The sequence below is a fragment of the Chiloscyllium plagiosum genome, unplaced genomic scaffold (genome assembly GCF_037043375.1).
Source record: "Chiloscyllium plagiosum isolate Xiang-an unplaced genomic scaffold, Cpla_swu_hap1 HiC_scaffold_41, whole genome shotgun sequence".
Classification (NCBI taxonomy): domain Eukaryota; kingdom Metazoa; phylum Chordata; class Chondrichthyes; order Orectolobiformes; family Hemiscylliidae; genus Chiloscyllium; species Chiloscyllium plagiosum.
The window spans coordinates 16,206,057-16,222,417 of NW_028270179.1; the positions used below are offsets into that span (position 1 = coordinate 16,206,057).

Consider the following 16,361-nt stretch of genomic DNA (forward strand, 5'->3'; position numbering starts at 1 on the left):
CCTGTCAGTGTAAACTTAGTTCCTCCATTTCTGGTCTTCCCTACCCAGGAAAAGACATTGGCTGATCAACGTATCCATGCTCCTCATGATGTCATGAACCTCTGTAAAGTTACCCCCAGAGTCCCCAAGGGTCCGACGCCCCAGGGAAATTATACCCAACCTGTTCAGCCTCTCCCGATAGATCAAACACTCCAAACCTGGCATCATTCATGCATTTTTTTTCTGAACCTTTTGAAGCTTAACCATATCTTTCCTATGGAATTAAATGTAGTATTCCAAAAGTGGCCGAACCAGTGCCCTGCAGTTCCACAAAATGACTTTCTTCTCTGATACTCAAAACTCTGACCAATGAAAGCAATGTACCAAAAGCCTTCTTCAGTCCCCTGTCTGCATCAGACCTCACCATGAAGAAACGGTGAACCTTCAATCCAAGTCGACACGATGGCTGATTGGAAACATTGCTGCCTCACAGTCCATCAGATCCCCTGCAACAACATGCCCACTACGGATGTCAGCTTTGCTGGTCTATTTTTCCATAGCTTTTCCTCACAACTTTCTGACGTTAGACACCTTCCTGTCTTCCTTCACCTCTCCTGTGGATATCCAAAATATTAAAAACTTAACATGGGACCGAGCATTCACTTCACTAGCTTCCCACAAGCTTCTGGGATGCCCATGATAAGTCTTTCAGCATTGATTCACATTTTGCATATTGAGATATCCATTACCACCTTCGCTGTAAAATGAAAACTTTCAAAAGGTCACTATTTATTTTTCCCCTAGTTCCAGAGCCTTATCCACAGTAAGCATTAAAGCAAATTAATCGATTAGTATCTCACTCATCCCTGCGACCCCACACATAGAAGAACCTGTGGATATTTAGGGGAACCTAGTCACTCTCTCGTTGCTCTTTTGTCCTTAATGTACTTACGAAATGTCTTTGTATTCTCCTGAAAACTCGTTGCCAAAGTTATCTCATGTCTACTTTTTGCCCTTTTGATTTCTCTTATGAGTATCATCCAACTGCCGTTATACTCCATTAGGGATTCCCTCGATCCCAACTGACTGTACCTATACTATGTTTCCTTCGTTTTCTGACCGGAGCTTCAATTTCTGTACTCAACTAGCATTCTCTACACTTTCCATTTCTGTCCTTCACACTGACGGGAAAACACTGTCTCTCGACTCTCGTTATCTTATTTTTGAACACACCGAACTTTCCAACCATCCTTCTTTGCCCGCAAATCGTTTTTCCCAGTCAGACTTTCCAATTGCTTTCAAATATGTTCAAAATTCGTCACATTCTAGATTAGAATTTCAAAGGTAATATAAGAATAAGAAGCATCCAAAACTATTTTTTTTAAAAAGCTAATAGTTAATATTTAACAGGCTTAAATGTAGACGATGTCATCCTGTTTCCTTGTGAAAGGCTCAACAGGATGAATGGTCCCATCTATCCCGCTGCAACAGGTTTAAGATGCTGAATGGCCTCCCCCTGTCCCTCTGTTACATACTAGATAGACTGAATGGCCTCTTGCTGTTAGTATGTAGCAGTCTTGATAGTCTAATGTCCGCCTTCAGTCCATCTGTAACACATTATACCACAGTATCCCATGGATGATGACTATCTGTTCAACTGTTTTTGATGGAGGCCCTCCCTTCTCATATACATAAACACACATAATAAAAACTACTCCAGGTATCATCTCAGTAGCAACTCGTACAGCTGTAACAATACTTCTCTGTATATTGACGATACATTTTACAAAATAAGGCAACATTCCAGCGCTCCACTTCGTCAAGTGATAATCGGAAACATTGGGTTGAATGTTGTCTTCTTAACCCACTGTCACTGGCAGATGGGAACACAATTGATTCCCTCTGTTCCCAAACAGCAATCTGAATGCTCTGAATAATGTTTCAAGGTTATGAAAGAATTTAATAACACACTAATTAAAACGTGGAGCAGCATTACACAGAGACAATGTGTAATGAATATCGTTGCCCGGCGTTCTGGTCTGCAACAATTCCTGGAAAAAGTCATTTTATGCAGCTGGGGCGTTATTTTATCCCTGTCTCCTTGTATAAAGCGAGTGGACCAGATAGAAATATGCAGTCTTCTGACACTGTTTCTGAAAGCAAGGAAGAAAGATGAAAACGTTTCAAAGATTTATGGTCCATCCCATAGCAACCCTCAACATTTCAGTCAGACTGTCTAAATGTTCCCTTTCATTGTGATATGTAACGTGATACAAGGAAGGTGTTAACTGAAACTGTTTGTTTAGAGACTGTTATTAATGCAAGTCTCCACAGATACTAATTAAGCCAGTGGAGGCTTTATATCTGTAAATGATAAATGAGCTCCGTTCGATGTCTAATCAAATAGTACGAGAGGAAGCATCACCCACACCACTAATAGGATTCAGCAACTGCGGAGAAATTTAGAGAAGAGATCAGAATCCGAGAACATTCAACTGGAATTATCAAAAAATGGGTGATAATTTGAGAATGATAGACTGGAATTTTACAGCAATGGACAGGAGTTTAGCCAGGAGAATTTGGTATCTTTCTACGTACTATCATCGGTTGCCATTATCACGTCGGATCGAACTTGTACTATTCATTATTCAATACATTTATTATCCCATCCTGGCTATCGTTGGTGTCCCTCGTAAGTCTCATTGTCCAAATATTGTTTTGATAAACTATGTGTGACTGTTTGATTGTACTTCTCATGCTTCCACTCCTTGGTACACTTATTGTTCCTGCTGAGACACTGAGTCCAGAGATTCACCGTGCAAACCACTATTTTATGCATCAGTGAAATTGTTCATTCATTCTCTCCATCTTTGCTTCAGGCAGTGCCCGTTGTAGGTCTCTCTGTGTTGACATACTCAGTTCCATCTGTGAAACACAATATATTGTATCACTGCCCTTGTTATTTAATGTTGAGAACTTATAGTTCACTGTCTTGTGTTTTGGATGCAAGTTTCATTTCCTACCTCTGACTTTATCCCATCTCTGGAAAATAAATGAGATTGAAACGGGCGATTCACAATTAGAACAAAGAATAATGAACAATACAGTCCTTCCATATTAATGCTGTATCAATTACAAGATGTGTATCACTCTATTTCCTTCCTATCCATGTATTTGTCCAGATACCTCTTGAATGCTGATCGTTGTTTTCTTGCTTCCCCTACTTCCTCTGGAAGTGCATTCCAGGCACAACATCTTTTGTGGGAAAAACGTGGCACGCACACCTAACTTAATTGCCCCGCATACCTGTATTTTGAACCTGTGTCCCCAAGTAAATGACCACGCCACACTGCGAAAAAGCCTCATATTTTCGAATCTATCCATGCTATTCACAATTTTATAAACTTCCATCAGTTTCCCCTTTCAACCACCTGCATTCCAATGTAAGGAAACGCAGCCTGCCCAAACTTTATTCAAACATGTAATCCCCCCAACAAACAACCGTTAAATTATTTTATGTGCCCTCTCCAAAACATTCATGTCCTTCTGGTAATGTGGTGATCAGAACTGTACACAATATTCCAAATGTGCATTTTAAAATTAATGTTTTAAAAAGCTGCAGTATAACTTGACTATTGCTCTAATTCATGTCCCTTACATTGTCGCCAACTATGCCAAATGTCTTATTTTTACGATCTTAGCTATTTGCATTCCCAACCTCAGTGATCCGTGGACTTGCCCACACAGATCACCCGGCATTTCATTTTTTTACTCTACAATTATCACCTGTACATCTCCTAACAAAATGTATCACGTCATACTTTTCCAATTAAACCTTCATCTGCCATTGGTCTGCCCATGTCTTCAAACGCTGTACCTCCTGTTTGATCCGCTAACAATCCTGCTCACTTTTCACATTTCCACCAATTGTTCCATTGCCAAAAACTAATCTTAACAACAATGTTTTTCTCCAAATCATTTATGTCAAAATGAACAGCACAGATTCCACTGGCCATTGTAATGATACCTATAATTGTTGTAATCCCTTTGACCATGAGTTGATTTCCGACACCATGCCCGACCATTTCCTTATTTTATTTCCAGAAGCATCCAGAACATACCTGACTGGCTCATCCAAACTTCTATTTAAAATTTCAGCAGGGAAATATATTCTGATTGATTCGAATAATCTGCAACTGACACTGCCAGCTTCAAATGTGTAGAAATAAATTCTGATTCGATGCTCCATCCGAACTGACACCAGAAATCCCCTCTATCGATCATTCCTGTGAAAACATATCTGCATTGTTATTAGATTCGGCAATACACTAATGTTAATGTTCTTAATGACATCGTCCTATCTGTCCATTAAATGTCCATCCATCTATCTCTTTTGAAAACCCCAACTCCTGCTAGTTCATCTTTAAACTAATTTCCTTCATTCACGTACTTTCACAAACAATGATCCTCACATATACCACGGTTCCCAAGTTAGTCACACAGACTCACTCGCTTTTTTTTCTCTCGATTTGTCACGCAGACACAGACACATGCACGCACGCACACGCTCACACACACACTCATACTGACACAATCTCACACGTACACACACCTACACGCACCTTGAACTCGTACAATGGAGATTTGAAGACATCAATTTAGAGGAGAAATTTAGGACTGCAGATGCTGCTGCTGGTCTGAGTCAAAGAGTGTGGCGCTGAGAAAGCAGAGCTGGTCAAGCAATATCTGACGTATAAGACAATCGATGTTTCAGGGACAGGACGTTCCTGATGACGGACTTACGCTTGAAATGTCGATTCTCTTGCTCATCAGATCCTGCCTGAGGAGTTGTGCTTTTCCAGCGCCACACTCTTCGACATTTCGACATAGGTTGATAGGAGCCACGTTTCACTCACAGCATAGGATCCAACTTTCCCCATGATATGCTGTTATGTACTGCTTGTAATACCAATATGCAGGCGTTTTTTAAATGCTCGCCATACTGGTCAGATAGTTCAGCTTTCTGAACAATAACCTAGCATAGTCCGTGCAGCACTCCATATTGGCCTGTCGTCTTGTACCTCTTTACTGTGTCTGGGTTGGTCCAGATTCAGATGTTGAGAGAGCGAAGATCTTGCGGTGCCTTTATTCAATGTTCTCATTCTTGTGGTTTGGACCGTCTCAGGTCTGAATCCTTCAGTTAGTAGCACTCCTCTTGTCTTTTTCTCCCAATTTCTACCATATGTTCTCAGGAAAGTAAGTATCTGTTTCTATTTTTAATACGAATCTTCCAGTCCCTCTCTACCTTTTCCGGCCTTATTATATTGCTCTTTAGATTATCAAGTACCGGCCTTGTGAACCTCAAAAACAATAAAAAGATACGTTTCGGGCTGTTGTTTACTTTCTGCTGTATCCCTTGTAGTGTTGTATGTTGGACAAGGGGTTCATCAGGTTTGACTCACGTCTTTGAAACGTTGTCTGTGTCTGTGCACTCAGTGCCAATGTGTGCCGCTCTGAGCTGATCATGCGTTCAGTAACACGAGGAAGCTTATCGTGAATTACCGGACACACCAAAACATCCAACTTGCAGCTGAGGGGATTTGACTGACTCCTATTATTGAACATTTAGTGGAGTTGCTGGAGGTGGTTTTCTGGATGTTGTTCTGTGACATGTCTCAGACATTCAGTGAGACCTGAGGATTTCGTGCTCCAACTCTTGATGGAGCATGAGTACTGTAGTGCATCATCAAGGTCTGTAACATGAGCAATAAATGGAGCTGAGTCTGCAGGGAGTGGAAACTCTGAAAACGCAGTGTCATAAAGTCAGAGTGATGTGCAGCAGCGAAACAACTACTTTGGTATAACTCATCCAAGTCGACGAGACATTATGCATTAATCTAGTCCCATTTGCCAGCATGTGGACCATATCGCTCTAAACAACAACTCATCCAGATGTCTTTTGAATATTGCACTTGTACCAGCCTCCTGCACTTGCTCTGGCAGCTCATGTTGTACACGCACCATCCTCTGCCTGAAACATTTGATCTTACATTCTTCTCGCATGCTTCCCTTACCACCTTTAACCTGTGCTTTCTAGTTTTGGGCTCGCTCACTCTTGGAAAAGAACATTGACTATCAGGTGTATCCATGCCCCGCATGATTGTCTTAGCTTATTTCAGGTTATTACTCAGCCTCCGATGCTCCAGGAAAAGCAGACCCAACATATTCAGCCGGTCTCTACAGCACAAATTCTCGAGCACTGGGAACATGCTTGTGAATCTTATTGGCACCATTTCATGTTTCGCACCATTTTTCCAATAGTAGAGAGATGAGAAATAAATGCTGTAATCCAAAAGTGGTCTAACCAATGCCTTGCATGGCCACGACATGATTTCCCTACTCCAAGACTCAGTGCAGTGACCAAAAAGGGGCAATCGTAAAGAACACCTTCTTCACTATCCTGTCTGCCGATGCGACTGATTTCAAGGATTAGAGATTCTAATCTAATCGAAACTAATCTAATCTAATCTAATCTAAACTAATCTAATCTAATCTAAACTAATGTTGCGATGTTCCCATGCATGGCACGTCGTGTTGGTGAATACCCACAGCCGTAAAAGTAGCCATAGCCTCTTCATTCAGAAGCAGTCAGCCATTCTCAACGGTTTCTGAACTTGTACTCCAAGGTCTCTTGGTTCGGCAAAACTCTCTTGATTCTGTACGTACGTCCAGCCTTGATTTGCCAGACCAAAATACAGGAACACACATTTATCAAAGTTAATCTGAATCTGGTACTCCTTGGCCCAACGACCCATTTACTTAAGGCCTCATCGGACTCAGAGATAACATTCATCTCTGCCCATTAAACCATCAATTATGGTGTCATTTGCAAACTCACTAACGATTGACTTCCTATATCCCTTTCCGACTTGTTCATATAAATCACAAAAAATGAACATTGCACCAATTATTCTGGCGCACCACTAGTCACAAGCATCCATTCCAAAACGTAGGCCTTCACCACACTCTCTGACGACTACCTTCAATCCAATTTTGGATCCAAATATGTTTTTATCGCTGTATTCCATGCAATGTTACTGTACTTAACAGTCTACCATGACGAACCCTGTTGAACGCCCTACTGGAATCTGAAAGTGCAATGACCACAGGTGTGTGCGTGCGTGCGTGTGTTTTGGAGTGTGTGTGAGATAGGGAAGTAATTTGATGCATCCATCCCAGGATTTCCAAGAACAACTTCCCAACCTACGCTTAACCCAGGATCAGTGTGTAAAGGAACCCTGATTTATCAAGGAGATGGTCACAGAGCGGTGTCACCTCCTGCAACACGACTTGCAGCTTCACACCAGGGGGAGGATAGTGCTCGAGTCACAGTTTCATTCAGTTTCGAATATCCGGGAATTGCCTGGCAGGTATGGGTAATTTATCAATCATCTCCCATGATGCTTACATCAATGTTGGAGGATATATGTTGCGGATTAGGGTAATACAATGCGTTCTCTCTCAGCAGGGAGCTACCCAGTGTATACTTGTTTTCCCAGTATAGCGGTACTTACGATCATATACATGGACATGCGTGGTCCACATGTCATCATGGAGAAGAAGAGGGACTGAAGGATCTCTCAGTGATTATCACTGCTGTCTCACAGCACCAGGATCCCAAGTTCGATTCCAGCCTTGGGCGACTATCTGTGTGGAGTTTGCACATCCTCCCCATGTCTGCATGGGTTTCCACAGGGTACTCCGGTTTGCTCCCACAGTCCAAAGATGTGCAGGTCAGGTCAATTGGCCATGCTAAATTGTCCATAGTGTTAGGTGCATCAGTCAGAGCGAAATGGGTCTAGGTGGGTGACTCTTGGATGGGTGGGGGGGGGGGGGTGTCGTTGTGGACTTGTTGGGACGAAGGGCATGTTTCCACGATCTAGAAAATCTAATCTAATCTAATATAATCTGATAGAATCTAATGTTGCAATGTGCCCATGCATGGCACGTCATGTTGGTGAATACCCACAGTCCGAAAAAAGCCATAGCGTCTTCATTTAGAAGCAGTCAGCCATTCCCAACGGCTTCATGTTTTCACGTGCAAGGAAAAAAATGGCCTTTCAGATTGACGTCATCTCCTTAATACGGGGCTTGAAACACCACCCCCCCCCCCCCCCCACCCCGCCTGCTCATCACTTACCACTGAGAGAAATGGGACAACTGAGAACATAACAGAGCAGTCCATCAGATTTAGCAAAACTTCCGAAGTCTGAATGGGTAAGAGTGTTTCTTCCAGTTCACACTGGATCACGAATGCTGCCATCTCTCTCCCTTTCACTCACATATTGCCTCACATTCGTCCTGAAAATAAAATGACATGGGATATATCATGTTATATTAGATCTTACAAACTTTCACCTCCAAGTATTCATTTGGACACTCTGCACCTTCTTTGAATGATATAATTGTCTGTTTACCTTAACGTCATCGCCTAACATAGTTACAGTGCATTTATGCTAAATCATTGATACGGCTTCCAAACAGCTGAACACCCAGTACTGCTTACTGTGTGACTCGACATGATATGTTCTGTCAAACTGATCAAGGCTGATTTATTTCGAGTTACTGATTGCTGTTTGGTACCTCTTCCTAACGCATTCTCATGTCACACATTCAAGTTTCTTCTCGACATCCATGATTTGAATGAGGATGGACAAGGCATGATTCGTAAGTTGCTGATGAAACTAAAGTAGATGATACCATAGAAAGTTCGGAAAGTTATCATAAATTACATCAGGATCTTGATCAGCTGGGGAAGTCGGCCGAGTAATGCAAAATGGAGTTTCATGTAGATAAGTGTGAGGCGTTGTGTTTTGGCACCTCAAATAAAGGTAGAATTTTATGGTCAATGTTCGGACCTGAAGGAGTGTACCAGAATAGTGGGACCATGGAGTTCAGGTTCACAGTTCTCTTAAAGTGGAGTCACAGATCGGTAGGGCAGTGAGGACGGCCTTTGGTACACTGAACTTCATCGATCAGGGCACTGAGTACAGGAATTGCACAATTATGTTAGAGCTAAAAAAAAGACGTTAATGAGGCCGAACTCGGAGTATAAGTGTTCAGGTTGGGCCACCTTGCTGTCGAAAGGATGTTATTAAACTGGAAAGAGTGCAGAAGAAATTTGCAGTAATGTTGCCAGGACTCAACACTCTCATTTTTAGAGAGAGTTTGGATAAACTTATACATTTTCCATATTTTTTTGGAGACTGTGTGAGGTCCTCATAGAAGTGTATAAGGTCATGAGGGGCATGGATAGACTGAATGCACTCATCATTTTTAATAGCATTGGGAACCAAGGGTGAGTGGGTCTAAGTTTAAGGTTAGAGTGGAAAGAGTAAAATGGAAACTGAGGCACAATTGTTTTGCAACGAGTGTGCTACGCATATGGAATGAACACAAATCCACGAGGTAAAATTTTATTTCACATACCTTTCTAGATTGCTCTCTGCTCTCTCGCATTCAGCTCCGCACCGAGTCAAGTGGACTCCTCTGACACCTATCTTTCAATTCTTCTTATTTGTGAATTTGAACTTGATATTGTGTCCAGAGTGTTGCAAATTCTCTCAGAAGAATATGAGATGTTTCTTTTCCAAATGATGGTGAGCTTCGCTGAAGCACTGGACTAAGCCTGAGAAAGATGATGTACAGGGAATAGGTTCGTGTGTGCAAGTGTAAGACAGCTGGAAGCTCTGGTTCACTTTTGCGGATAGAATTTAGACGCTCTATGAAGTAGCCATGCAGTCTGGTGCCCTGCCTTGAGAACTGATCATCGGAGGAAAATGTCAGTTGTTTTTTTTCCAGAACCAAGGGGTAAAAAGTAAACGATACTTGGGGAGAAATCCCAAAGAGAGAGAAGAACAGTTGGAAAGAAAAAGGCGTGGAACAATCTATGGAGCGTTCTTCAACTGATGGTATTAGTCACTGGCCAAAAGTCAGTGAATTGACCAAAAGACATGATTCTCAAGAAAGACATCACGGTGCAGTGAGAAGGACACATTGTTTCGAAGTACATTCAGGCAGTTAATGGGGTGAACTTTTTTGTCTCTGTTTACGTTTCTTCAGGACAGAATGGCGACCACAACTGAGATTGAAAGACAGGAATTTCCAACCTCCGTTTGTCTGGAAGGAACTGGTTGAACCGTTCAAAACAGTTAAGAACGACTTTCACTTTTCCTGTCAGGAAATCAAAAGAAATAACCTTTGCTTACTTGCAAGTGATAGAGTGTGTGACAGTGTCTTAGAAACTATATGTTCTTATGAATGTTCGTCTCCGTGTTTGGGAAAGGAGGGATTCTTGTATTTACGTCACATTTCTAAAGTAATTCAGACAATGCGCTGTGTTATTACAGCTCCAATAATTTCAATAGATCTCTAAATACAGTGAGCCATTTGAAATGATGCATAATTTCTTTGTTTACCTTCCTTACAGTTACCAGAGTGACAATCTTCATCCTGCTTCATAAAGATTGTGGATTGTCTCGCTGTGTCAGTCGTTACCTGGGGGCCATGGCAGTGGCGGATCTACTGGTCATTATCCTCGATCTGATATTGAGACACATTCCCATTGTTTATTGGGAAGAGTTTACTTTCCTGTGGTACATCCATGTGTGTAATATCCACGCCGTTCTGCTTTATGCAGCAACTGACTGTTCTGTCTGGTTCACAGTCACTTTCACCTTTGATCGGTTTGTAGCCATTTGTTGCCAGAACCTGAAAAGTAAATATTGCAGTGAGAAAACGGCGGCTGTGGTTCTTGGAACAGTGACTGTGCTAAGCTGCTTAAAGAACATTTTCTGGTATTTCATGCTGTCAGGGCTGTATAATCTGGATAACATCCCCTGGTTTTGTCACATAGCAAGCAGTGTTCAATCCTCTCGTGTCTGGACTGCAATCGAGTTCCTCCATCACGTCCTAAACCCGGCTCTTCCATTTCTCCTGATTGTACTACTCAATATTTTCACCGTCAGACACATTTTAGTGACCAGCAGAGCCCGCAAGAGACTGCGTGCTCACACAAATGGGGACGGTCAGTGTGACACAGAAATGCGAAATCGACAAAGATCCATAATTTTGCTGTTTGTGATCTCGGGCAATTTCATCTTGTTATGGTCAATGCTGATGGTGTATTCTATATGGAACCGGATGTGGTATTTAGGGTATAGGTCTGTGTTTGTCTATCCATTTGTGCAGGAATTAGGCTTCATGCTGCAGCTCCTCAGTTGCTGCACAAACACAGCGATATATGCTGTGACCCAGAAAAAGTTCAGACAGCAGTTGAAGAATATGCTGAAGTATCCCCTTATCCAAATTCATAAATCAATCCAATTCACTCATTAATTAATCAATTCAGGATTTTCATATTTCAATTCAATGTTTCAGCAGTTAAGCAGCTTGTCAATATGGTAATGGACTGAGGACCGTACTGGTTTGTCCGTCCTTATCCTCTGACAGGTGATTACAGGGGTATATCTCAGCGTTTCTCTCAACTCAGGAGCCAGCCAGACAAGGCACTGCTCTCACCTGACTGTATCCATAATTTCAATTCGTAACTGATTAAAACGTTCATTAAAAAGTGTCAAACAGTAGAGTTTGTCTTTGCTTTGAAGAAGCTGAGCTGAAGATTCTAACCCATGTCCTTGTCATCCGAGAAGGGGATGGAACCGGAGGGGACACAAGAATTCTGTTGAAGTCATTCTGTCCTTGCTTTCACCTCTGTGTTAAACACTCCGTCCTGGCCTCAGCAGAATTCAACTTTCTCTCTGTTCCCCTCCATTCGTATCTTTCTCCCATTCTCACAATTTCTCTCATTTGTACTCACTGCACCTCTTATTTTGTAATTGCTGTTCACTGTATCTCCCTCCCCCATTCTCCTTCACTGTCTCTTCGTCTTGCTCTCCCCGAACCTCCTCCATTCTCTCTCTTTCAAATCCTATCCACCTCCAACACCCTCTTAGCTTCTGTTGCTGGATAAACAGGGTGCGTTTACGTTCGCAATCTGTTGTTTGGGGAACAGAACGGGATGCACATATAGAGTGTGGGGTTTCGGCAAAATGCAGTTGCTCGTGGACTCTGTATGTGAGACCAAGACTGTTACTAGGGCAAAGGGTGAGCGTCGGACAATATTCCTGTGAATGCAACACATTGTGTGCAACTACTGTTTGCTGCTGTGGAAACAGAATGGTTATGAGTTCACAGGCAGTTTCTACAAGGTTAGAGTGAAGATGTTTTCAGAGGCGGTTGCTCGGAGAATAAAGCAGGGACGTGCTCAAATTAGGGATGCAATTGTTAAGGGAAAAGAATATATATGGAACAACTTGGCTTTCGTAGCTGTTCACGGGGATGGTTTTGACAATGGACTGTTCCGAGGGAAAATTATGTGGAAGTGATCAAAGCCTGTTGTTAATGCAACAGTGCAGTGGTGGTCCAGCAGCCAGTTATTAGGGCAAGAAAAGCAGGTGTAAGATCATGAACCCTTGTCAGAAAAACAGTGTGGTGGTGGGGCTGACGAATGTTGTCTTTGGAAGAATGTGGGATGGGCCCACATTCCGTTGCCAGGGGAAAATAATTGGTGTTCGACCACTGTCCTTTGCTGGGGGGCAGAGTGGCTATGTGCACAAAGGCCATTGCTTGGAGAAAGGGTTGGGGAAAGGTGGACAGCCGATTGTTGGGTGAATAGAATGAGTAATAGTTCACAGGCCTATCTGGAACAGATTAGGTACAGATTCTCAGGCCATTTCTGACAGGAAAGCAAGGTAGTGAGAGCATAAACATTGCAAAGGATAACAGAGGAAGCTGATGACGTTGGGTGTTCATGTGGGATCAGAGTAGCGGTGCAACAATTGCTAGTTGCTCGGCAATCGAAATGGATATATGACCACAAGAGGAATAGAAAGGTGATGGATCCAGCAGTCTTTGCTAAGAGAGAAGATTAGATGCAGAATCACTGACTGGTGTTTCAAGAACAGGTTGTGGGTAGGTCCACAGTCCGTTGCTTGGGAAAAAGAGTGAGCGTGAGAATGCAGTCTGTTGCTTGGGGAGCAGCGTGGAAACATTGCAACAAGCCTTTGCTCAGGGAACAGAGAGGGTGTTTGGCTGGAAACCATTGTTAAGCGAAACGGTCGTCGTTTAAGCCTCCTTCTGTGTCCAGGGGAACACTGTGTTTGCGGGATCATACACTGATGCTATGAGAAAGGTGGGTCAGGTGGTTTCAAAGGCTTTGCTTTGGAATAGTGTGGGTGCATTGCCACAATCCTTTCTGAAGGAGGAAGTGTGGGTGCAATCAGATCTGACTGTACAGGCTGTGGTGCTGCAGGCCTCTGCTTGGGAAAATATTGAGAATAGGCCACAGTCTGTTGCTCGTTAAGCAGAATCGGAAGGGTCTGCAGGTATATAGCCTGAGAACCGAGTTGGGTTGGACTACTGACCTTTCCTTGGGAAAGTAAGGGAGTGGAACCATTGCTCATTCATAAGGAACAGAGTACAGATGCTACACAGGCCAATTCTGAGGGAACAGATTTTGTATGTGACTATTATGCTGCTGTGGGAACAGAGGGGTAGGGTTACAGACCGTTGCTAGGGGAACAATGTGGGTGGGACAACTGACTGTTGCTATGGCAAGTGAGATGGGGTGGAGTAGGAGGCCATTGATATCGGACTAATTATGTGGTAGGCCAAAGATCCATTCCCAGAGGATTAGAGGGGATCGTGTGACCGGGCATTGCTCGCAGAACAGAGTAGGCTTTGGGTGAGATAACTCCACAAAGATAATCATTTCCAGATAGTTGGAAAAAAAGAACTTGACTCAATGTTGCCCTTTGGTGAGCAATTCTACCATCCTCACCTGATATCCACACATGTACAGACATTCTAGGCGTTGTTCCTTCATTTTAGCCTTGATATGTTTCAGAGCATTGTTAGATATTTAGATGATGTTTCTAGCCTTACATCCAAAAACAGCAAGAAACTTTTATATCTATCCCAGTGTTTTGTATTATTGCCTCAAAACTTCATTTCTATCCCACCCTTGAATAATGCAACCGTGTGTTTGTGTCATTTTACTGCCTTGCCATTGAATATTTGCTGTTCATCCACCATTCTCGTTTGTCAACATTGAACTGACTTGAGCAAGGACTCCCAAGTCCACATTCTTTCTTGCCTTTCCCTGTTTATAAGATGAGTGAGACTAGGTTTATCGGGCTCTTTCAAGGCACGTTGGAATGAAGTATGTAGAGAGATTGGTCAGGTAAGGATTACTTTCACTGGAGTTCAGTGAGTGAGGGAAGGTATCATAAAGTCTTATAAAGTTTCTAAGATGACTAGACAGGGCAGATGCAGGGAGGCTGTTCCTAATGGTGCATATGCCCTGATCCAGGGTTTACTGCCTGAGGATTCGAGGTGAGACATTTATGATTGAGATTAGGAGACATTTCGTCACCCAAATAATGGTGGGCCACTGGAATTCATTATCACAGGAAGTATTTGATGCCAGAACAGTGTATGTTTTCAAGAGGCGGTTAGATGTAGCACTTAGTGCAAATGGGCTGAAAGGTTATGGGAGAAATGAAGGGTCAGGCTATTGAGCTGGAAGATCAGTAACGGAATAATGGTGACAGATGGAAAGGCCGTATTGCCTCCTCCTGCTCCTATCTTCTACTTTCCTCTGATATCAGTTTATTCTACCATAAAATAGCTGCTGTGACCAAACTTTAAATAGTTGACTGACACCTTCTAATTACTCGTCCTGGTTTGCAGATTAAAACGCACTTTACTTTTTGTATGTCTCTCAGCCTCCTACAGATGAATCTCAGCGCGAAGTGAACTGGTTCTGGATTTTAGAATTAGAAGGGACAATATAAACTCAATATTAAAGTTTTAAACTGGGTGAAGGAACAGACAATCCTTCAGTTTGGTTGTGTAAATCTGACAGCACACGTGAAAGGCAAATGTGACAAAAGGTGTATTCATTCAGACATTCCTGCCTTGCAAAGATATCAGTCTGAAATGGAGAAGCAGGATATGTAGAACTCTGTTAGAAATAATGTGCAAGTTTCGATTGATGAAGATAAAAATTCCTGAATATGTTTGAAGTTACTGCACTGAGAGAATTAGACGTTTCAGTAGATCCTGCTTACTTCTCAAGCTTCAAACAGACAGAGCGACATACATGTACAAAACGTGACATTTCAGGTCATCCACTGAATAATAGGTGTGGAACCTTGTTCAGGATCTGTCTCAGAATTTACCTCGTCTCCGCCTTGTTTTATGCAGAAAACATAATTTTATCAAAAAAAAAACACATTTGCTTCAAATGTTCTGCATTTAAAAGGAAGCAGAATTGCCAATAAACAAATTCCTGGAGCTTCCAGTCCAATTTAGGAAGTGGACGTGACAGTGAGGGATCGAATGTGACTGTGAGCGAGCGGCTGTAAAAGAGTGAGACAGTGAGGGATAGAGTATGACTGTCAGGAACTGAGCTAGAGAGTGCGATATTCAGTGCGAAATGGAGGGAGTAACTGAGACTGAAAGAGTGGGTGATACTGTGAGAGTGTGCATCTGCAATAATGTCGGTGTGCCTGTGAGAGTGTCAGTGCTTTTCCGAGGAGTTGGTGTTCCTGTGAGGGAATCAGTGTGACTGTGAGGGAGTCAGTGTGATTGTGAGGAATTCAGTGTGACATAACTGTGAGAGATGCAATGTATCTGAGAGGGATTCGTGCGATTTTGGTGCAGTCAGTGAGTCTACGATAATTTCTGAATGATTGTGAGGGAGTCATAATCTCGACGAGGGAGTCATTGTGTCTGTGAGGGTATCGGTGTGTCTGTGTTCAATTCAGTTAGTCTCTGAACAATTCAGAGAGACACATCGAGAACAAAGTGTGAGGGAGAAAGTGTGAGGGGGAGTGCGTGAGAGAGTGCGAGGGACAGAGTGTCAGACAGAGAGCATGTGATTGTGTGACAAAGATTGAGGGATAATGTGTGTGTGAGATGCTTTTTTAGTGTCTGTGTGTTAGAGACAGTGTGTCTGTGTGTGTTTAACAATGCTCGTACGTAAATGTATGCATGTGTGTGAGAAAGGGAGCAAGAGAGGGAGAGAGTTTAAGGTGTAGCTAGAACTGCGGGAGTAGGTAACACAGATACCAGGCTGTCAAACGTCTTCTGACAGTCCGCTGTCCACTGAACCTTCTTGCCTTTCTTTAGTAATTCAGTGAGTTGAGGAGACACACGACTAAAATTTGGTAAGAATTTTTGATACAGTCAACTCAATCCCAGGAATCCTAGTTCTGCTCTTTTTGTCAATGGCATATGAAATCGACAATTACATTTGT

At 42.6% G+C, this 16,361-nt stretch overlaps 1 protein-coding gene across 1 annotated transcript; it reads left to right on the plus strand.

The window, feature by feature from the left end:
- The first annotated feature begins 2,532 nt into the window (after nt 1-2,532).
- Nucleotides 2,533-11,376, plus strand: LOC148138164 (putative G protein-coupled receptor 139). The gene is made up of 2 exons (XM_087981858.1): nt 2,533-2,671; nt 10,469-11,376. Exons 1-2 carry the CDS (start codon nt 2,533-2,535, stop codon nt 11,374-11,376), a joined length of 1,047 nt encoding a protein of 348 aa, XP_087837984.1.
- The last annotated feature ends 4,985 nt before the right edge of the window (nt 11,377-16,361 follow it).